This window comes from Gobio gobio, assembly GCF_949357685.1.
Source record: "Gobio gobio genome assembly, chromosome: 12".
In the NCBI taxonomy this organism is placed as follows: domain Eukaryota; kingdom Metazoa; phylum Chordata; class Actinopteri; order Cypriniformes; family Gobionidae; genus Gobio; species Gobio gobio.
Window position 1 is genome coordinate 21,006,713 of NC_137105.1, and position 24,524 is coordinate 21,031,236.

Consider the following 24,524-nt stretch of genomic DNA (forward strand, 5'->3'; position numbering starts at 1 on the left):
AGATTATTGTGCAGACTTCCAAAACAACTAACATGCTGAAATATAATATGTTGTAACATGTCCTGGCATGTTCTGCGGTGTAGACAAAAGTGCACTTTTTTTCAATGCAGATACATTTTGGGATGCTGCCAATGTGGAATTGTAAGCCTCATACTGACACCTAGTGCGGATAAATGGTAATGACACTACAAGATATGGCTCTCAGATTGTATAGTAGCACTACATACATATTCACTGTAAATAATGAAAGGGTTTGTTTTGCTTTGATCATCATTATAACTTTAAACATGTATGAATTAAATGATGAAGGCATTTCTCAAATACAGGTTTATTTTTACCATGATATATCAAAAATCGACATTTTAGAACTTACAAGAGTCCGTAGCTTAAAGGTACAATGAAAGATTTTTTGGATTAAAATATCGAAATACCACTATTATAAGGTTATATATTTTGTTGACTTGTGTACTTCCATTATCCCAAATGTTTCCAAGAATGTTTAAATCCAGAGAAATAAGTAATTTGAACCTGGACACCCCACATGGAAAGAACCATATGAGGATATATGCACATATATGAAACCTATATGCAGCTTATATGCACATATATGCTGCATATATACAGCATATATGCACATATATGATAATATATATGCTGCATATATGCGTATATATGCTGCAAATATGCGTATATATGCCACATATAGGCAAAATTGAGGTGCATATATGTGCATATACAGGTCATATAGGTCTCCTGTATTGCTTCTTTATATCAACATATAAGTCCTATACATACAAGATATGTCTCCTATATAGCTCATGGCAGGATCTGGTCATTTTGTAGCTCATATCTCACTTTGGCAACTGTCCTACATGATGCCTAGCTCATATTATCTATTATCAATGCAATAACTAAGAACTAACTAAAAAAAAAATTATGCAAGAACTTATGTATGTGCGAACATGTGAAATCGTTATCCCATGTAATTGGCATGTTATGGAATTCAACTATGGCAATTAGGTGAGAGGAGATGGAAAGCTATGTCTACACGTTTTCCTGAAACATTTACAAGGTCGATTCTTTCTTGTATGAAGGTAGTGGAAAAGAAGGAAATGTATAACAAAATGGTTTGTGTTTTTTTTATTTTGTCAATCAAGCCTTTTTTCCAATTTCAAGTCACTTCCAGATTCACATTACAGCTCATTCACATCCACACAAGTTTTCTGTATGGTCTTAATGCAGTTTCTAGATGAACATATAGGTGCACATATAGGTGAACATATATGTGCATATATGCACACATATATTCATGCATATTATGTACCTATAGGTATATGTATGAATATATATGTACACATATATGTACAAATATGTGCATATATGTACATATAATATAGGAAAACGGCCAATTTTATATATGTCACAAATATTAAAAACCTATATCAAAACCTATATTAAAACATATAGGTTCTTTCCATGTGGGACGGACCGTGTCATTGTGTCGCCTATCAATGACATCATATCCACCTTACCTCGATGTCCGGTTTTATTTTGTAGAAACCATGGAAACCCCACGCTTTAATATATTAAAATATATATATACAGATAAAACTATATGCTGTAGTGCTGTATTCGCATAGGAAATTGCATACAGTTTCTTTCAGTTCACATACAATTTGGAGTTGATATCATAAGTGTGAACAAACAAAGAACATTTTGTTGTTGCTTTATTCTAACACAAAAGGATTTTGTCCCATACTTTTGATATATTCTGTCAAAGCGAATTTCCATGTGACCCGGGTCAAACTCCAATCAAAACCTTAAGTAGACAGATATTTTACAAAATAAAAAAAATAAATTGAACTAACTTTAACTTACATTTACTGCCTGAATTCAGAATTTTGGTGCTGTTATAATGTGTCATGCACAGGTCAAATTAGGACAGCCTTTGCACGATAATGCTCTTTAAAACCAGCAGATGGCACTTTACGCATGTCCGCCCTACATCACCATTCGCGTCACGTCAGCAGAGGGCGCCCGTGAGCGCTGATCATCGGTCGCGTCTCAGAAGCCTCGCGCCTCCAGGCGCAGTCAAATGGCGCCTCTCCAGAGAGCCGCGGAGACCAGCCCGACCAGCTGATGTAAATAAGGACATAAACCGCTTCTCTGAAAAATTATTCTCTTTCTGTGATATGATTATCTAAGCCATTATTTCTTCATTTATCTGCGACAAATGCGGACGTATAGGAAGGCATTGCGCTCATGGAGCTGATGTTATTCCTATAACGGACTGACAACTGATAGATTCATACTAAGGTAAGAAATGCATGTTGAGGTGATTTAAATCCTTCTGATGTGACTGCAGTGATTTGTTTTTGGTTGCATGTTGCATTTCAAAATGTAGCTGTTGTTGACGTTGCAACACGTAACATGCTGTAGATATTTTATGAGTAGGCAACACAGGCGTTTTGGGAAATCTCAGCATGCTGTCAGGCTGATCCGATTTCACATAATCCAGGGGAACTCCATTATATATACGTGTCATTTAAGGAGCTGGTCATAAAACAACAGGCTTCCCTACAGGGCTTTCCCAATAACCACCAGTGGCTTTAATGATAATAGTGACGTCTAAATGGATGGGTTTAATTCACTTTAGAAATATACTTTTAGTATAACCAAGTATTGTTTACTCAGGCTAGACTACTCCGAAAACAGATGAGATCATGTGCCCCCCTTTCCCAGGACATTGCTCAGTCAAAACATGACCTTTAACAATGTTTGTGGGAGTTGTTGTTCTTAATAGTATGTTATATAATGCTGACAGTCTACTGTTGATTCATTGGATGGATGAATGTGCTTCCCACGTTTGTTGTTTATGCAGGCAGGGTGTTTAGTGCATAAGGAAATCTGTTTGATCAATGAGAAAAAATATTTTTTTTAACAAACCAACTTTTCATTGTAATTTATATAATATTTATATGTGCTTTTTTTAACATTAAATTAAATTTTATTTCAGTTTTAGTTATATTTGTATTTATTTCCAGGTAGGAACTTAATTCTAATCCTGACTGTTGCCATAAGTGTGGTTCACATCCAGCTTTTCTTTTCTTTTTTCCTGATTTTATAAGTTTGACAAATCAGTTGACTGTAGAAGAGTGGCCAAGCTGGACATGTGCCCTATTCATGCATAAACTCCTGCAAAGCCTCTCAGCTTAGTTTGACTCGACTAGTACCCACAGCCTTGGCATTTGTTTGTGCTGTGGCCAGTCTGGGGGTGACCCAAATCATGCTTGATTTAAAGGGTTAGTTCACCCAAAAATGAAACTTCTGTCATCATTTACTCACCCTCGTGTTGTCCCAAAACTGTAAGACTGTCGTTCATCTTCGAAACACAAATTGAGATCTTTTTGATGAAATCTGAGAGCTTTCTTTCCTTCAGTTGACAGCTACGCAACTGAAACTTTGACTTCAAAAAGTTCGGAAGAGATCGTAAAACTAATCCTAATGAATTGAGGTGTTTAGTCCAAAATTTCCGGAAGAGACACGATTTCTTTTTACAATCTGTAGGATTGGCTTATACAATTTTGGCTTTTATTCACATAATTCATTTGTGCATTTGGTTTGGTGGTGTAAATGTTGATGGTTTTAACCTAAATTGGGATGATCAGACATAAAGATAACAAGAGGGGAAATTAATTTAGTGTGACGTTACAGAAGTGGGCTGAGCATGAAAGAGGGGCATTAGTGTCTGCTGTAGTACAGCTGGTCAGCTCTGAATGTCCCTTTCATGAAATGCACAGGGACTTCCCATGTCCGGAACAAACTGTGCCTGCCAGCTTTTTTAGTCTTCCTGCGCTATACACTCACAAACACTTTAAATATTACGTCAAGGTTATGTGTCTCAGCACAGGTAGACGAATTGTTATTGAGGCCACAGTAAATGAGCCTATTAATGTGTCTTTTTGATTTTTTTGGTGAGAAATGTTTTGCATCTTTTCAGTCTAGTGAGGACAAGAGGCTGTGGTGACTCACTGCATGCTGATCACCAGCTTTACAAAATATGTGGTGTATTTATGTCTGGTGGAGCATAATATCAGCCTACAGGGCTGTGAGGATCATTTTACGGTATTTAAGGGCCGGACTGGACTAAGCGTCACCTTATATATTATATTGTCTTGTACCTTAGGCATAAGATAACTTTTTAAATGTATGACTAATAGGGGTGTAATGATGAATTGATACCCTCATCATCATGTCACGATTTGATACATATCACGATACTGAACTCACAATACAATATTATTGTGATACTCCAAGACATACGGTAAAAGGTTAACAAAAAATGTATTGTTGATTAAAGTCCTAAATTTGGTATTACATTGGGGATGGAAAAGAATAGGCTTGGACTCAACATTATATTCAACATTATATATAGTAGTTTAATGTAGGACACTGTAAAAAATATAGTGTTGGTTTAACTTAAAAAAGTAAGTAACCTGGTTGCCTTAATTTTGAGTTCATTGAAATTAAAAGGGAGTTGGTTTAATAAATAGAAACTCAAAATATTATTGTATCTGAACCACATAAATCTTTTTTTTTGTGATAAATCATGAAAATAGCACAATTTGGCATGTTTCACTGCATTATTACAAATAAAACACAATTACGCAATATGCTTACAACATCTTTTAATAATATTTGAATAAAGGGTGATGTCGATTCTCAAATGTTAAATGTTTTAATTTCAATGAACTCAAAATTTTAAGGCAACCAGGTAACTTACTTTTTAAATATATTTTTACTGTGTACTGACACTAAAACGCTGTAAACTTGAATTCTTTCTCACAGAGTAATTTTCTTTTTGGGTGAACTATACACAATACAAATGATCACGAACCATGATACATATTGTTGCATTTTTGTATTGCGATATATTGTGACACAATATATTATTATGCCCCTAATGGCTAATTTAAATCACAGACTTCCTTCTTAAGCCCTATTCGGACGGTAATTGTTTCTCACGTGGACGTCTGTAAAAATAAATTTGTGTGCCACCTCAGTGCTAAAACTCGTGCATTCGGATGGTGATTTAGTCACGGTGGAAGAGCGAGTTTTGTTATCCTGCGCATCTGGGAACGCACCGCTCACGTGGTCAATAACATGATTGTATGCTGTAAATAAAATGTCATATGCTTGGTATAATAAGAATAAATGCATATTTAATTTAATAATAGGAAAATAATATACTAATTAATTATTATTGAATTGTTTAAATCTGTTTAAAAGTAGGAAGGTATATAGGCGCACATTATGCGTATTTTATCTCAAAATAAAGAATGTAATTTTATTCCACATGGAAATGAGCGTAAATAAGTTAATACAGCCTCTTATTTACATGAGGTAAACATAATGCTGAGGTTATTTTAATATATATATAATTGCTGCCATAATAACGGCCCATTAAAATGTTTACGTGCTTTTCTTCTTTTTATTTTTTGAGCGGTGATGAAATATATTGCTCTTGTAAATACCAGCATTTCAGTAATAAAGGCATCCAAATTAGCGAAGTGCAACTGTACGGTGCTCTGCAGTGGTCAAAAAGGATATAAACAGTGAATTTTTAAGTAATCTATTCTTGAAAATGTAGAGATGTGGATTCAGACGGCAATTAAATTACCACACAACCTTGGTGTCTGTCAAAAACAGTAGGTAATTCCGCTAGGGATTTTTACGTGGGTGGTGGGAGAAAAACACTGACATTCTAGATTTGGACGGCTATAAAATCACAGACTAGCCCCTGTCAATGATGATACCTTATGACCCCACGAGAAACAATTACCGTCCAAATAGGGCTTAAGTCAAAATCTGACTGGAGGATCAAATCAGCATGAATGTATCTTATTTATTAGCCTTATTCAGTCAGTGGTTGAGAAATTCACTTATAAGGGTAATAATAATTTGTTGTGTAAATGTGCCTGTTGTCATGAGTGACTAGAACAAAATGCAGGTAAAAATGAACTGGAACCCTTGTCACTCCAATCCAGATTCAGATGAAAAATGCGCATTTTTCACAGTGGTTGTTATTTAAGGAGGTTCCGCCGCTTAAAGATGTGAGCTGTCACTTGCAACATGTTTTTATCCATCCTTCCGTAGCTAAAAGTAGAATATTATCAATATATCGTACAGATATGAAAAATGTACTAGTGTTTTATTTAGCATCATTTAATTTTAAATATTTTCTGCAAATCATCCAGATTGGACTTCTGTGTTTGATCTCATGGCCTAGATCAGGGTTTCCCAAACCTTCTTTGAAAATGTGCCCCTGAGATTTTTAAGACAATATTTCAGTAATTTAACAACACATTCAAATGTTTTTGGTTCTCTGTTGTACTGTTCCTACGTACACCGATCAGGCATAACATTATGACTATGATAGGTTAAGGGAATAACACTGATTATCTCTCAATCACGGTACCTGTTAGTGTTTGGCCTATATTAGGCAGCAAGTGAAAATTTTGTCCTCAAAGTTCATGTGTTATAAGGAGGAAAAATATGCAAGTGTAAGGATTTGAGCAAAACTTACTTGTGCGTCACTTACCTGGGGAACACATGGCACCAGGATGCACTATGGGAAGAAGGCAAGCCGGTGGAGGCAGTATGAGGCATTGGTCACTCAATGTTCTGCTGGGAAACCCTGTGTCCTGCCATCCATGTGGATGTTACTTTTACACGTACTTCCTACCTAAGCATTGTTGCAGACCATGTACACCCTTTCATGGAACCGATATTTAAGCAGGATATTGTGCCCTGCCACAAAGCAAAAATGGTTCAGGAATGGTTTGAGGAGCACAACAACAAGTTTGAGGTGTTGACTTGGCCTCCAAATTCCCCAGATCTCAATCCAATCGAGCATCTGTGGGATGTGCTGAACAAACAAGTCTGATCCATGGAGGCCCCACCTTGCAACTCACTGGACTTAAAGGATCTGCTGCTAACATCTTGTTTCCAGATTCCACAGCCCACCTTCAGGGGTCTTGTAGAGTCCATGCCTCGATGGGTCAGGGCTGTTTTGGCAGCAAAAGGGGGAGCAACACAATATTAGATTGTTATGCTTGATCTGTGTATTTAGTATCATGGGTTCACCGTGAGGTCATGCTGATAAACTTTAATAACGACTCCCGACATCAAAAGAACAATGAATGTCAGTGGATCTGAGCTGAACAGATCAGTAGAAGGAATCCAAAAACGAAGTAGGTTAATCTCAGTGCTAATGAGGCCACAGGCCAGTGACTTCAAAACAGAGATTACAAATTCACCAAAAATTTAAAAAGCGGCCTACTTTCAGAACCTTTGGATACACATCAAGTATTGATTTCTCAAACCTCGTAAATGCTTATGAGAACAGAGAGTACACAGACAACTCTCCTACATATTTCTCTGTATTCCTCAGACATTTGACTGAGGGATGATGGGTGTGCATTTTAACCGCTACAAATCCTTTGATCCCAGTCATTCAAGTAATCTGTTAAATCCTCTTTAGATCATGTTGTCTACACACTGAAATGGAACAAGCCCTCTAGACATTCATCTCTTGAGCTTTCCCCAATGCATTCTGGTGCGCATTGTGATGTGTCACTCAATTAAACACTTAGTAATGATCTCAAATCCTTGTTTGCGAGACAATATCTCACATGATCTTATTAGTTGTTACTTAAAACTTTTCATTAAATGATTATTAATTATATTGTGGTAGAAGCCTAAATATGAATAAATTAGGCATAGCTGTTGGTGTCTGCACATTTTGTGTTTTAAAATAACCATAACTTTTCCTTACCTATTAGGTAGTGTTAATAGTCAAGGAATCATATCATGAGGAATGATTTTCCTTAATCTTTGAGTGAAGCCATCTAAACTTTTGTATCTGTACGTGTACATGATGCAGATGAACAAGAAAAAATATTATTTAGATAATTACTGAACAATAAAATGGGTAATTATGCTTATGGTGTAGAAAATCTTTTTGGCATAAAAACCAAAACTTTTTATGTGTGTGTATTATGTTACACCAGCAGGTCTCAGTCTTGCAGAGCATAGGTCTGTGCTTTATAGCCATGCATGCTGGCATGCGTATGGCAAAAACAGGAAGTGTTGCTGTTTCCTTGGGCAGAGCTCCCATCCTGTGCTTGCCAGGAACACTCTCAGCTCCCTCAGACCTGCACACTGCCTTGCAGAGATTATTTAAAACCAAACTGTTCTAAATATTGCTATATTTGCAGAATTTGGTTTCATTGTTGTCCATTCCTATTTTTTCTGAAGGAGTCCTTAGCATTGGATTTTCCCACATGGCCACACTGTTTTTGCAGAACTTTTTTCCCATCATTGATCATTGATCATTGTTTTAGGATAGAATGACTGTTTGTTGTTGTATATATTAACAAAGATGTAGTTCACCAAAAATGTTAATGTATTCATAATGGTAGTCTAAAAACAAAAAAGGCCGGTGCTGTCAAAATGGCCCCCAAAAAAGGCAACAAAAAAACACACTGTATAAATGACCTACAGTATATGACTATATCAAGTCTTTTGAAGTCATGCTGTAGTATGGAGGGAGAAAATAACAACCAGGTTCCTTCTCATTAAAGTTTTTCTCTGTTTTTCACTTAGCAACATCACTTAGCAACTGACTAGCACAGTTATATGCATATGTATTCACATGCTGAAGTAAAATGCGATACGCAATACCTTGTTATATAATGCGATATTCCATATGCGATACGGTATTGCTTTAAGTGTGTACAATCTATTTAAATTATATATTTTTAAAAATATTTAAAAACTGAGAATAATACCATTTGTGTTTCACATTCTTTCTGGGAAAAGAAAGCATCGCTACAACTTCTGAAAGTGACCAGCAGTGTTTTAGCAAAAATGTATGTCACAAAACTAGGGGTGGACGATTATTTTTGTTATTTTAATTTGATCTTTGTTATTAAAAATAAAAACAGTAGTCTTCACATGAATGAAATATGCACTGATACATAAAAAAGCTACAAAGGTTATTCAGCCAAGAGCACTGAGTGATTTTCTCTTTTTCTTTTGTTGTTTGACAGACAGCGGCAGGTTTACTGTTTAGAAGGTTTACTGTATTAGCAGACTGTCACTTTAAGACCTAATGCACGGATCCTATTGACACGCATTCGGTTTCTTTCCCCAACTGATATCGTTCACTTAAAGCATAACCGACTGTGTTTACAAGAATACTCGTCAAGACAGCCATTTTGACATAACCATGTGTGTATTTGACAGTTCAAGTGTGTAACAAGACACGAAACGGAACTGAAGGGATCACACGCTTTCAGAGTTTCGGTCAGTCAGCACAGCGTATGACTGCAAGGAGTTGTTTTCCGCAAGTTATTGCGTTTAATACCTCTTTTTTTTTTTTTACGTCAAGCAAGTCACATAATTAACAGTCTATTCTCTGTCTATTCTCTACTATGCGTCAACCTAAAATGTACACTTTTCACAATGTTGAAGTAGCCTATTAAAATCCTTCAGATATTGTGTGCCGTTGCGATATGCATATCGTGATATGAACATTTGCGATATTTCGATATATTGTGCAGCCCTAATGTGTTCTGAGCACATTTAGACTTGAAGTGCTGCTGTAAATGGTTTGTAAGTTTAAGTTTGATGCAGAAGCAGATATGAAGAGGTACAGTGAGTTAGTGTAAAGATGTGCTTTTGAATACTGATACTTTCTTTATATTGTCTTTGTTTTTGGAAGAAAATGTGTTTTAAACTGTTTCTAAACCGCTCATAAGAGACAGCAGTTGGAGCAACAATGGAGAGAACAGCTTAATTTGGCTTTAACCTAGATGGATTAAAATAGATCTTACGTAAGACCTTTATCAGTTATGTAATTTTACTCATTCTTGTGCTACAAGCTCACATGAAAGTTATCTTGGCCCCAACGCTTTTTGCAAAACAAGTTCCTTTATAAATGTTATTTTAAATGTGCATTCGCAACAAGAAAATTTGCTTAAAGGGATAGTTCACCCAAAAATGAAAATTAGCCCATGATTTACTAACCCTCAAATCATCCTAGGTGTAAATGACATTCTTCTTTCAGTCAAATACAATCAGAGTTATATTAAAAAATGTCCTGGCTCTTCCAAGCTTTATAATGGCAGTGAATGGCTGTTTCTGTTTTGAAGTCCATAAAAGTGCATCTATCATAAAAGTGCTCCACATGGCTCCGGGGGGATAATAAAGGCCTTCTGAAGCAAAGCTATGCGTTTGTGTATGGAATGTATCCATTATTTAACAATTTACAAACTGTAATCTCTAACTTCTGCTAACTGTCGTTTGCACGTTCACAAGAGACTGGAATTCCAGCGTATGACATAGGAAGAATGTCATATACACCATCCTAGGATGACTTGAGCGTAAATCATGGGCTAATTTTCATTTTTGGGTGAACTATCCCTTTAAGAGCTACTTTAGGCTATTGACCTCCATCAGTGTAGAGAAGTCCTTTTGGACACTCTCCATCTTCATCTTGGACCCTTTGAGGGATTCATTGTGCCAAACTGATGTACGTGACCCAACTTTATAGGTTATTTCCCTTCCTGACCTATTTTTTCATGGAGGAAGAGCTCATGATGTGGTTAGTTGTTGTCTACTAGATGAATGAACAATGGAGGTTTATAGGCCTTCTTTCATGCCTGGGATTTCCCTATTGATTTTGGAAACACTCTGGCCTCTGGGTGCGGTGGACATCTTTGTTTCTAGTAATTTGTTCTTTTTTAAAGTTACCCTGTTCTAGTCGTTTGTACTTGAGTCTCTGTTTTGATTGGGTAGAACTATGGTAAGTGCTTTCTCAGAGGCCTATTGTTTTTATAGTTCACAGACATTAAAGCTGAAGCGAGCTGTTTCTGCACCACTTGCATCAATTGCAAAAATGACCTTTTAAAAAAACCTTGTTTACCATTGGTCATACAAACAAAATGAAACATTTTTATACGATACTGACTCATTGTGGCACTTGATATTGGGTGGGAATCGTGGGAACAGGAAATTCTGACTGACCCTTCTTCGTTATTATGATGTATATCCGCGATTCATCAAATTAGAAGAATAGAAGAATTAAAAAAAAAATTGAATTGTTTGGATTGTAGAAAGTGGGCATTGCAAACTAAAACTGTTTGAACTGTTTCATGTGAGTGACTGGTTGCTGGAGAAGAGGGATTGAAACTAGTCTGGCCATTGGAAAAACTTATTATATAATAGTTTGATTGTCGCCATTAATGTTTGAGACTAATTTTGGTAATCGTCAAAGATTTATTTCGTAGTAGGGCAAACTCTGCAGTCTGTTATCACTTCACACCAACGAAAGTTTTATTGCAGCTGTGATGAGTCAAAAATGATGAAGAACCAATATGTGCACAAACAACTGGTGATGTTTGATGTGTTTGTCAAAGAAAGAGAGATATTTCATTCCCTTTATATTATCAACATTATTATCCTTCCCACTAAAGGAAGAGCAGTTCATGATAGACTCCAGTCCGGACACTCCACAACATTTAATTTTTTTTACATTTGTACAGAACCATTTCAATTTGAGGATGTCATAAAGTGCAGTGATTTATGGGCCTGTCATTGTTGTCAAAAGATGTACATCATACAGTCAGTCTGACATAAACTGTTTGTGTCTCTCAGTCTGCCTTGACTTCTGCCCAAGATCTCACAGCAGGTGTTTCACACAAACTGAAAAGCAATGATCATAAAAGACTGAATAATCTCACAGATTTACATATGATATGACTGAGAGTTACTGTGTCTGGTGAAGGCTGTGTGGGTGTGCTGACGGAGGTGAGAGGCTCAAACGGAGAGATGCACAGCCTGCTGAGAGCCCTTTGTTGTTTGGGCTGTCGACTTTTCCCACCACTAACACAATGTGGTACTGCAGACGCAAGCACATGAGTCTCCATCTGTCTCCACCTACACAAATATCTGCTGTGGAGAAGCGCACTAACTAGTATATCTGAATGTTCCTCAATTCATTATTTCAGCTCATGAGGGTGTGTGGTGCTCAGTGAGGTGGTATTGTGAACCACGTTACTTTTTAGTTGGTTCAGATGCAAAAAGTTTTGTTGTGCCATATTGTGAAGGAGCGATTGAAAGTTTACACATACAGTAACCTATAAAGTATGTGTGTGTTATGCAGAGGTCTGTTTGTTTTTAACAGGCTGCGCTGTGTTGCTCGTACTCTCTGAGGGAGTCTGTTCTGTAGGGCTCTCTAGTAGAGACAGTCATTAGTTTTCTTTGGGTTGCCTGGCAGCAGTACTGTGGGATATTGACATACTTGCCATTGACTGATTGGACAAGCTCTCAGCAAACAGCAGAATCTTACGTGGCAGACCAAGCATTTTAATCGATAAGTAATGAGATCCCCTAAATCTTTGTATCCATGTTCCTAGTTAAAGGTAAAGTGTCTTTTATTTTATTAAGGTTAAAATCTTATCTTTTATATGGGAAAACATAATCTGAGTAAGTACCATATCAGCTTTTGGCCTATATTAGAATTTTTAATGAATTGATTTAAATTACCAGTTAATCTTTAAAAGCACTGCTAATATATATATATATATATATAAATATATATAAATATAGATTTCATTCTATACTTTGTAAAGTTGTGATCTGTGTTATTGTTAATTAAAACTATTTTAATTGTTTTTGGTAAGTAAAATAAAGGCTAAAATAAACTGTAAATGTTAAATGGAAAAACTTAAACTTAACTGAAAAGGATCTTGCCTTAGAAACTAACTGTAGTAAGTTTTCATGAAACTAAGGGCAAGATTTACTAACAGCTTGTGCCAGCGCAAACCCTCTTTTGGCGTTAAAAAACTACTGTCAGGATTTACTAAAGACATGCAGTGATAAATTAGCGCTGAAAAGGCGTGGACACGGTTATTTTTGCGGCTGACCTTATTGCATATACATTTGTAGGAGTTTCCCTTTCAGGCGCTAAATTTATGGGAGGAGAGTATTTAAATGAATACCGCAAGGTGATTAACAAAGGTTTGCGCTTGTAAATTAACTGGCGTTTGCGCCATTATTTACCGCCCCAAAAAAGCACATCTTCAACCAGACGTTAACTAGATTGCATGGTAGATTGCATTGGTCATTATGGAAATGATTCAGCTGCGTCCATTTTCTTTAATTTGCTATAATAAACTGTTCACTCCCATCGGTGCTTTTATGGAATTGCGCTCTCATGCTAATTTTCCCTGTTTAGTAAATCTGGCCCTAAAAAAATATATATATATTAAACAGAAATAATAAAAGTAAGATAAAAAAAAATATATATATATATATATATATGATAAAATACATCAAATTAGTAATGCTAAAATAAAAAAATACATATAAAAACGAATTCAATATAATAATAAATACTATAATAGTATATAAATAATATTACAATCATATTATACTAGTTATACTAAAAAACTGGTTGAAATTCTGTTGTTAATTACCTAGTTCTGGCATGAAACTCTAGATGGAGCAGGCTTAATAGGTCTTTAACTCATTCGGTAGCCATCACATCATTATCTACATGGCACAGCTGATTGGTTGCTGTTGCATCAGCTCAACATTCAAACAAATACAAGTAGTGTTGCTGTTAACAGTCTGCTGTGCGCATTCAGAAACCCTTCACCTTCCCCAGCTCCACCTGTATAGATCTGCTACAGGGTTATTTTATGTATGTTACACGTGCAGCAGCAGCATGTCTGTCTTGCTCACAGCAATGTCTGTGAATGTATTGGCAGTAGCAAGTCTTGGTACTGCTTGCTCTGCAGCCGTAGCAGATCTATTCCGCCAAGACCAAATCCATGAACATTGCCATATCCATTATCATGCCAATCTCTATTACCATACCAATCTCCCGAGAGTTGTCATGACAGAATTATAATTTGTAATGTTTGTTTGGTTTTTGTAATGTTTTTTTTTTTTAGATAAAATATGATGCTGTTTATTGACTGCTTTAGCTGTTTTTAAGAATACGCTTTTTCTCTGTCTTTTAGTGTCCCAGATCCGCGTACCATGAGCAGCTCTCGCTACGAACCCAGCTGGGACGTGGACCTGGCGCCACTTCTGTCCTGTAAACTGTGCCTGGGAGAGTTTCCCCTAGAACAGATGACCACTGTCTCCCAGTGCCAGTGCATATTTTGCAGTCTGGTAAGGACTGTCTTCAGTGGCCACTCCTGTGTGTTTTTTCAGCAATGTGCCAACTAGTCTTACAAAACAAATTGTAATACAGTCTAATGTGAGAATACAGCAGTAATGTAACTGCATTAAGCTGGTGGCTCATATGCCCCTGATTCTTATGACCTGTCTGATTCCTATTATTCCATAGATGGATGGATAGATAGATGTTTAATATATATTGTGTGTATACATAGTATGTGTGTACATCTACTGTTACTAGTGCTTTTACAGTTGTTTTTGCCATGCTAATAGATATGGCAATAAAAAATAAATAAATAAATTGCCATGCTAATAAAGATTCTTGAGTCGTGATATGGTCCAAATTGGCCTGTTCTCTACAAGCAGCTCTTGAATGTTGTCTCAGCAGAATGCTGTGATGGTCTGATGTTGGCTTGACTACAATGAACAGAGCGTTTGTGGGTGGAAACATAACCACAGGCAGCAGTTTTCTCATTATATTTTTCAAAGATGAAAATAGGAAATCTGTCTCTTACAGTGTTTGAAGCAATATGTTGAACTGCTCATTAAAGAGGGCCTCGAACCGGCTATTAGCTGTCCAGACTCTGCCTGCCCAAAACAGGGACATTTGCTGGAAAATGAGGTAAGCTCACTTAAAGGGGTCATGAACTGGCTTTTTAAATTTTGTCTGAGGTCAACTTATGACACATTTTTCACATGGTTTTTACATTCAAAAACATCATAATGATTAAGTAATAGGCTATTTTCTCTCCTGGAATGCTTGCTTTTTATGGGCATGCCGCATTGAAGACTTGGAAGTAAACGCCCACTGCTATGATTGGATAACAGTTTTGCATATTATAATGAGCTTCGGCTCCCCGTCACTACACAATTGTTTTAAAAATGTGTGGAAAAAAGGCAATCGGATTCACCCACAGGGCTCGCAATATGTCTTTATCAAACAAACACGTTTTTCTTTATCTCTCATCCACCCGCAATTAATTGGAATGTTATTTTTTATTACTTGGCCCGCCCGATCGGTGGATATAACCACGAATATCAGACGATCTATAACAATGCAATACTATCACAAATAAAATAAAAATGTTTTACTCACATAAGTGTGTTGCATCATTCCTGTCAGATCCAATATAGAAGGCAAAGCATAGTTTTTTTTATCTTATCCTGTCTGCAAATCCAGGTTTAGCTCCATGTATTTATTTATAACATGTCATGCGCGAGTTGGTGGGTGGGGCTACAGAATTAGGCGTTCGTATTCTTTGGTTAAGGCGGCATTTCACTGCACTCTGACGTCGCAGGTAAGCACATTCGCAGATCGATCATTTGCTGAGCCAGCTGTCAATAAGCGCTTTTCTTTGACTAACAAGGAAGTTTTCAGTTACGAAATTTACAGGATATTCTTATATAACCATGACCTTTTATATATCAAAAGCTCAAGGGAAAGTTGATTTCTCAATTCATGACCCCTTTAAAATATTTCATTTTTTATACTATTCAAGTTTTAAAGTATTAAGACTCTCTTCCTCTGTCATTTGCTCCGGTCTTGCTTATATACTCTGTTTCTTTGCTGTAGATTGAGTGTATGGTGGCTGCAGAGGTCATGCAACGGTATAAGAGACTCCAGTTTGAGCGAGGTGAGAGATGCATATGTGCATGGTGCTAAGTACTTTCACTTTGTACACCCGTTTTTAATAATCTCTTTAACTCCTCTACTTAAATGGTCTGTTTTTTGCTGCTGTGTCTATAAGAAATGGATTGTATTTTAAGTTAATACCGCTTTGTTCCTCTAAGAACGGGTGTGTTCCCTTTCGAAAGGGAACTCGCGCTGCGTCAGCTTGACGCTACGGGGAACGCCTCCAGCGTGACTGGTGCCTGAAATCACAATGAAAAAACTTCAATCCTATTGACCGGCGACAGCCTATGATGTCATCAAGGTGCGACCAGGAAGTATATAAGGGCGCCTTGCCAGCATGACAGTATCTCTTCGTCTTCAGGGACTGTTTTGCCTGTCTTCACGTGAAACGTCTACAAGAAGGATAACAATGAAGTGTGCTGAGAACGCCACTTCTGCAGGTGTGTTTTGAATGTGTATCTTGCGCTTTGGATACACACACACTTTGCGTTTACTGTCTGGGAGAAGAGCATGCATGAGAGGTTTGCGAACCTCTTGTGAAAGTATTTGTGAGCGTTGTCCTCTGGAAACGCTCCGCTCTCGGTGGGACCTCTTCTCGAGGGGAGAGGTTTCAGCATCTGGGAAAGACCACGCTCAAGCTGAGGCTGAGCGGCGTCTGAAATGCGCTTCCCAGATGGATCTGGCTCGTCGCTTGGAGACAGTTATGGTTCTTGAGGACGATCCAGATCGCGAGAGGCTCGAGCAGAGGATGGGTGAGTCAGTTAAAGATGCTGAAGCTTTTCAAACCATCCTGTCCCATGTACGGGGAGTTGCTGGAAGTCATGGAACGCGCTGCGGGTAGACTGCAGCTGCCTTGCGGCGTGTGAGGAGAAAGGCTGAGCGTCCAAACAGTTCGGACGATCGGTTTCTCTCCGCCCATGACCTCCCAACTCCTGGGAGTCTTCCATTCTTTCCAGATCTCCATCAACAGATCTCGAGGGAATGGAAGAAACCATACTCAGCCCCGCATCTGTCGACATCGGCGAGCTAGATGTCGCTGATGTCGAGGGACTGCCTGGCTGGGTATATGTCGATGCCGCCCGTGGACGAGATGTTATGTTTATCTCGCCTCTGGGCGGCCGGCGACACTGTGGCTCCCACCCTGCCGGTCTAAATGCCTGAATGGCAGGGCGTACATGTCAGTGGGTCGCGCTGCAGCGGCTTTGCACACCACAGCTGTGTTGCAGGCGGACCTGCTGAGGGACCTCGATCAGGGGGGAGGGACCCCCTGAGGCGGTAGTCGAGTCGCGCCGGACCGCGGTTTTCGCTCTCCGGGCCACCGTACAAATAGCGCCGATGCGGCGAGGGTGGCCACGGAGAGACATCTGTGGTTAAACCGTTTGGACATCAGGGAGAAGGAAAAAATCCTTTCTCCCTGATGCCCCGGTTTCGCCATCTGAACTTTTCGGCACCTCCGTAGAGGCGGTGGTGGGAAAGTTCGGAGAGGCGAAGGCGCGCTCGGCGGCATTCAGGACATGCATTCCGCTGAGGTCCGGGACCGTGCCCAGGCAGTCGGGTGTCCCCGGCCCGTCCCAGTCTGAGGGCTGGAGACGGGAATAGCGAGCCAGCGTCGCCTCTCGTGCGCCCCGCCGCGGAGGACTGGGGGCGCAGGGGAGGCGGGACACCCGCGACAGGAAGAGGAAGGAAGCCGGGGCTGGTAACCGGAACCAGCGCAGGCAGCAGACTCCACCCCCCGAGGAGCGCGGAGATGAACGCTGCCTTTTTTCCCTTCCTCTGGTTTTCCCCCGGGCGCTTTTACATCAGGCCGGTGGCCTATGATGAGCAGAAAATGTAAGATTCTGCCGGCTCGCCTGGCTAGTTTGGTGAAAGCGCCCCCCTCAGGATGGCGGGCGGATACTAGCTCGATGGCTGTGTTGAAGCACCGCGAGGAGCGATTGGTAAGTCCCCCTCTATGAGGGCGAAACATTTTCAAAACTATGTTTTTCAGGACTTTTTGACCGTCACTCCCCTGAGGGGTTGCTTGGGGAAATTTTGGATCATCGAGGGATTTCGCAGGGCCTGCAGCTCCCCGTGAGTAAGCTAAGAACGATCTTCTTTGCAACATTATGTGGTTGTCTGTGAATGCCTCACTTTTGCTAGTAGAGTCTTGCTGCCTCTCCGTGTTATTTTTCCCACTATGTGGGTGTTTAATTTGCGCTCTTGCCCAAGGGCTTGTAGTGTAGAGGGCTAGCTGTGTTTTCCTAGCGTAAAAGTGGGAAGTAGCTGAAGACCGGGTACGCGCTAATGCGCGAGCTGTAGTAAGATCTGCGCCCAGCTCTGCGGGGCTTTGGGAAAAGGGGTTTCGGGGCCTCAGTGTGTTATATTAGAGGTAATAATATTTCTTTCCCGAGCCCTGAGTAGATCTAGTGCGGTATGCCGCACCACTTGGCCTAGGCTTTGTCAAGGATGGGGGCGTTCCCTTTTAATGAAGGTTGTTCGCCCCTGGCCTGTCCTTTGATATGAGAACATGGCGTGGTTTATGCATCCTTGTTTCAGCCTCCTCTTGTTACAGAGTCGTCCGGCCAAGGCCCGCCCCCTTCTCTGCGTTCTGGGGTTACGAGTAACGCAGTCGGGGTGTTGCAGCAGACAGCGACTTTGCCAGTGGTCGTGGGGCGGAGTGAAGCGTCTTTCGCTGGTTTTGCGATCAGACTTTATCTGCCGTTTCTGCCTTTCAGAGCTTGGTGGCCGCCATCTTTTGGCGGCCCCCGGCCTCTTCCTGGAGGATGTTCGGCCGGTGGGTTCTATATTTTCTAAAAGAAAAGGTATTGTTTCACCCTTGCTCTATGTCTCTGCTCCACCTCCTTTAGGGCTCGGGTTGAACTGAACATCGGATAAACCTCTGTGAAGGTTCTGGTCGGATGCTCCCCTGAGGCCCGAGCATTACCAATGGCTGACGCCCTCGCACTTATGGTTGGCCGCTGCATGGAAAGTAAGACAGCCGCCCCGAGGCAGGTGACGTAAGTTGTACTCCCCTCGCTTTAGAGGGTCTTTGTTTAAGCACTTTCGCTGAGTACACTGCTGTTGGCAATGTGATTAGGTCCATGTTTGTAGGCGCTGCCCGAGAGACTGCGCCGTCCTAGGGGCCCTAGGACACGGCGATGCAAGTTGTCCCTAGCTGCCTCTGGGATGGAGCCAGCCCAGGTGTGGGCATAGGAGCCAGCTGGTTGTTAGTAGCCAGCCTCGGCAGTCTGGGCAGTTGGACTTCAGAACAGGTAGTAGGCATCAACCGGCCTCCCTGCAAGGAAGTCTCGACGCCGTGGCCCACGAGTGGGCCCTGGAGGCTCTTCTCCACTGGTGTCGACGTCAGCAGTAACCTCGTCAGCTACTCTCCTTGGGGATGAGTTCCCAGGTGTGAACTGGATTTCCAGGCTTTGTCAGCAGCAGACAGCTGCCGCCAGCCCAGGCGCAGCAGCCAGCCTTCTTAAGGCCGCCCTGAGGGGTAGGCTCCCGGTTTGGTTTACCTTTACTCAGATGGTAGGCCCGATTGGCCTCCCTGAGGGCCGGCTGTGGTCAGCAGGCGCTGCCTGGTCTCCCCCGAGGGGGCACGACTGGCATTGAGTCCCTCGATGGCTGGTATAAGCTGCTAGTAGGCGCTGTATGGCTAGCACGAGTGCTAGTAGGTAGTAGGCCTCAACCGGCCTCCCCTAATGCAGCCGCTGCGGCGGTGACCATGAAGTGCCATGAGTAGCACATTCTGGCTTGGGCGGCTCGCTCTGCTATCAGGTGGAGGCATTGCGCCTCCCTGAAATCGTTCCCCGGTCCCCAGGTTTGGTAACGGATCGTAGCACGGGATGCTATCAGGCAAAGCTGCACGGGGCTTCCCTGTGGGATTCGCTTGGAGTAGTAGGCCCCACGTGGCCTCCTCTGAGGGCACGCTCCTGTCTCGTGGTCTCTGGATAGGTCCAGTCACTGAGCAGAGGGCTGTGATGGAGAAATGCCCGGCATTGTTGCAGGTGGTAGGCCCGTTAGGCCTCCCTGATGATGCGAGTCCCTATCTTCCCTGCTACCTCGAGGGCTAGCACGACTGCGATCAGGTTTCAGGCCCGTTTGGCCTTCCTGAGGGCGAGCTCCGCTGTTGGACACGCGAGCAGTCGGCAAGGGTTACCAGGTGGAGGCTCCTCTCGGCCTCCATGGGGAACGAGTTCCCCTGGCGGGAACGCACAACTGGCTTTACGCTGACAGCTAGTGGTCACCCGCTATCAGGCGCCGGTCTCTGGCCGTTCGCGAGACCTGGAGGCGGTGTTCTTACCCTAGCACGACGAAACTTACTGCTGCTATGCGGTCCCCACGGGAGGGGACTTTCATAGTTTGCCTACTGCATGGTTACCTACCAGGCAGGCTTATGAGCTCCTCTCGAATGAGGGTCTACTATGAGCTTACGGCCGCTTGGCGCTGGTTAAGGGTTGTAGGCCCCTTGGGGCCTCCCTGGCATAATCAGCCTGTAAGGCCTCTGGCCTCCTAAGCACGTTTTAAAGTAGGTGCTTGGTAGATCCGAGGATCGAGCGGCTAAACTCCCCTCGCTAGCAAGGGTTATATAGCACTTCGCTGAGAGCTGCTCTCCGGGATAACCCGTCTCTGAGATCTGGCTAGTGGATGTCACTGCCTTTTTTGCAGCACCCTAGCGGGATGCCTCTTCGGAGGCGAGTACCAGAGGCTCTGTACTGTACAGACAGGGTTGACCGTATTACGTGTCCCATAACAGACTGGGTCACCTGGTCAGGTCTCCCTGGTGGCATTCGGTGAGAACCTCCCGAATAGTGACTGGCATAGGGTTCCCTCGTAGTTCCCTTGCCACGTTCCCTTAAAGGAACCCCTTCTAAGTCGAATGGGCTGGTTCCAGGCCTTCGAGCAGGGCCTGGGAAGGACCTCATGTGTGTGAAGGTTCCTTCTTGGGCGATAGCTTGGGCTATGACCGTAGGGAGCGCTGTCACTGACAGCCTAATGTGACCAGAAGGGGAGTGGTTCAGGCATCTCAGTAGAATTTGCTTGTCTTGACAGTTGTCACTGCCAGTGGGCATGCACTCCCGTCGGCATGGCGGCGTTGGTATATCGTTCCCCGTAGCGTCAAGCTGACGCAGCGCGAGTTCCCTTTCGAAAGGGAACGTCTCAGGTTACGAATGTAACCATTGTTCCCTGAGAACAGGGAACGAGACGCTGCGTCGCTGTGCCATGCCGCAGGGCCTGCCTGCCGAAAACAGTCCCTTCAGACGATTAGATACTGTCATGCTGGCAAGGCGCCCTTATATACTTCCTGGTCGCACCTTGATGACATCATAGGCTGTCGCCGGTCAATAGGATTGAAGTTTTTTCATTGTGATTTCAGGCACCAGTCACGCTGGAGGCGTTCCCCGTAGCGTCAAGCTGACGCAGCGTCTCGTTCCCTGTTCTCAGGGAACAATGGTTACATTCGTAACCTGAGACGTTTTCCATCATGTCTAATATAGTATTTTTAAATGCTCAGTCTTCAACATCAGCCTTTTTCCGAAACCTGCATCAAATTTTGACACATTCATAATACCTTTACAAAGAATTGTGCAAAATAAAGTGATCAGGACATTGTTAAATGTTTCATTCAGACTGGTTTTGCAGCTTAGTTTGAATAAATGTTGTCTCCTTTTCACTGGGTTTTTACATCCGACAAACTAAGATTGTTTGTTCATTGTTTTCTTTTATATCAAAATAAAATTTGATTCCTCAGGTCAAACATGGAATGTAGATGTCTGAAGTAGTTACAGATCGTCAGACCAAATGGGTCATCATTTCAAACATGCTGTTTGTTTTTTCCTTACAGAGGTGCTTCTGGATCCTTGTCGGACCTGGTGCCCGTCGTCCTCATGCCAAGCGGTGTGCCAGCTGATTGAAGCAGAGGTGCAGTTGCCGCAGCCGGTGGAATGTCCTCAGTGTAGTCTGCGTTTCTGCTCTGCCTGTAGGGCAGACTGCCACACTGGCCAGGCATGTCAGGAGAGCCTGCCAATTACCACCTTCCTGCCTGGAGAAAACGGGTACTTGATCTAGTATTCGTTAAACCCTCAGCATAAAATCGGGTAGCATTCACAACAGAGAGATTGTTTCTGTGGGTGTACACCATTATGTACAAATAATAATTACCCCTTACTTTAAAGCTACACTGTGTAACTTTTTTAGTTTATTCTTAGCTAAAAACACTTAGTTCTTTCAAAAATATATGTGCTCATTAATGTATATTTACTTCTTTCAAGTAATAAAGTATTCTCGTAAGTTTATAATATGCCATTGAAAATACATACGGGTGAGGGGTTCGAATGCCGGTCGCCATGTTGCCCCTCCATCTTGAAAGTACATTAGCCAAAGAGGGACATACCCGTAAATTCAAGCTTCGCCTTTCGCGTTTTAACACTCGATGGCACCGTGTCGAATGTGGACGAGGTCGAACTGGAAGCCATGTTAATATTGGACTAAATCGCCCACCGTAGGAGTTAAAACGAAATTGGAATTGAGAGGAACAGAAACTAATATTCACTGTATGGTCATATACCTTTTCACCGCTAGATGGAGGAAAATATCACACAGTGTAGCTTTAAGTTTCTCTGACCTATTTAAAGTCAAGTATGCATATAATTTAGTATCCCTTTGTTTTACATGACTGGTATTCATTTTAATAACATTTCTGTTTATATTCAGTTTGATTTGAACAAAAACACATATTAGAAACTATTTTTTTAAATGATTTAAAATGCATCAAAAGTGACAGTAAATACATTTATATTGTTACAAAATACCATATATTTCAAAAAATGCTGTTCTTTAGAACTTTCTACTCAAAGATCCTTAAATACTTAAAAGTTTTCAACATTGATTAGAATAAGAAATGTTAACAGCAAATCAGCATATTAAAATGATTTCTGAAGGATCATGTGACATTGAAGACTGAAGTAATTGCTGATGAAAATTCAGCTTTGCCGTCACAATAATAAATTACATTTTAAAATTTAACAAAATAATAAAAAAAACAGTTCCTTTAAATTGTAATATTTCACCATTACTGTTTTTACTGTATTTTGATCAAATAAATGCAGCCTTGGTAAGCATAAGAGACTTCTTTCAAAATAATAATAATAATCATTATTATTATTATTATTATTTACAGACCACAAAAACTGTAGAGTTTATATATACATTTGAAGCATGTTAGCAAGTTTAGGTTTTATTTTTCATCAGACTTCATAACATTAGGAATATGTGTCTCAGACCCTAAACAAAACATGACGCTCAACACCTGTTCTGTTCCATGTTCATCTCCCCACTTCAGTTCCAACATCAAGAGCCAGGAGGACGAGGCTCCGATCAAACGCTGTCCTAAATGTAAAGTGTACATTGAGAGAGATGAAGGCTGTGCCCAGATGATGTGTAAGAACTGCAAGCATGCCTTCTGCTGGTACTGCCTGGAGTCATTGGATGTAAGTTGTACATATGACATGTAACATTATTATTATCGGGGGGGGGGGGGGGGGGGGGGGGTGTTGAGGGGTTGTGGTTAGTCTTGCAATATAAAATTTATTTATAATAAAAACAATTATAGTGTATTTATTTGTAACTATATACCATATATTAAATCAGACTTACATAAAGAACAGGCTTTTGTGTTAATCAGGAGTAAATCAGTATATATATACATATATACATTTTCAGTCCAGCCAATGGTACATAACAAAGAGAGGTAAGCTATTATTCTTCTTTTAAATGGCTTACCCTAAGTAATACTCGATTTAGACAACAAAGCAGCAGACCCAAAAGAGCAACCATGGCAAAAGCAGGTGACTACATATAACTAAACTTGTGCTAAATTATGACACTATTGTCTTTTAAAACTGCTTTACAGCAGAATCTCCATAGTTGAGTTTCCATAATTGGTTCTGCTATTTTCCTGTTTTTACTGTAAAGCTGCTTTGACACATTCTGTATTCTGTAAAGCGCTATAGAAATTAGTGGCTTGACTTGATTTGATATAAGGCATTAGAAAATATAAAAAAATCATATGACTTCTAAATACATTGAAATGTCTCAAAAAACTGTTAAATAATCAGATGGTTTTCAAACTCTCTGGAGGGTCTCACTTTCAGATTCACCAGTGGCACAGGAAAATGTCTCAGAAAGCAGTGATAAAGGAGCAGTCAATAACTTCTTAAGGACCTTAAATTACCGGTTTAATTTATTTCGTTATTTTTATCTTCAGTTACAAGTGAAAGTCACAATCCCAGCCTTGCTGAGCAATGGTGCTAACCGTCCCTTTCTGCCACCTGGTGGTGATTTTTAGTTAATTTCATGCACAATCTTTTTTTAATTCATTTTCGACATTTTTGGTCACAACATAATTCGTTTTGATGCCACAAGTCAGTTTTGATGACTTTGCAATAATTATAAAATGTTACAAATATTAATAATGAAAAATTAGTGCATGTTCCCAATTTATGTAGGTCTCTTTCTGCTTTAAAGAGACATGACAACTAGCCTAAAAAAACAGATTTCAGTCACATGATTGATTGTAAATAATTAATTCACAGAATTTACCGTATTCTGACTACATGAATCCGATTTAATTGTCTTTGTTATTTTTACT

General features: G+C 40.6%; 1 protein-coding gene across 1 annotated transcript in view; it reads left to right on the forward strand.

Moving 5' to 3' along the window:
* Nucleotides 1–2,028: 2,028 nt before the first annotated feature.
* The window catches only part of rnf144ab (ring finger protein 144ab), a 27,997-nt gene continuing 5,501 nt past the window's right edge, over nt 2,029–24,524 (forward strand). The window contains exons 1-7 of the mRNA XM_079830801.1: nt 2,029–2,141; nt 2,248–2,316; nt 14,094–14,247; nt 14,774–14,878; nt 15,830–15,890; nt 21,720–21,930; nt 23,217–23,364. Coding sequence (XP_079686927.1) covers nt 14,113–14,247; nt 14,774–14,878; nt 15,830–15,890; nt 21,720–21,930; nt 23,217–23,364 — 660 coding nt within the window. The 5' untranslated portion in view covers nt 2,029–2,141; nt 2,248–2,316; nt 14,094–14,112. The remainder of the gene's footprint in view (nt 2,142–2,247; nt 2,317–14,093; nt 14,248–14,773; nt 14,879–15,829; nt 15,891–21,719; nt 21,931–23,216; nt 23,365–24,524) is intronic.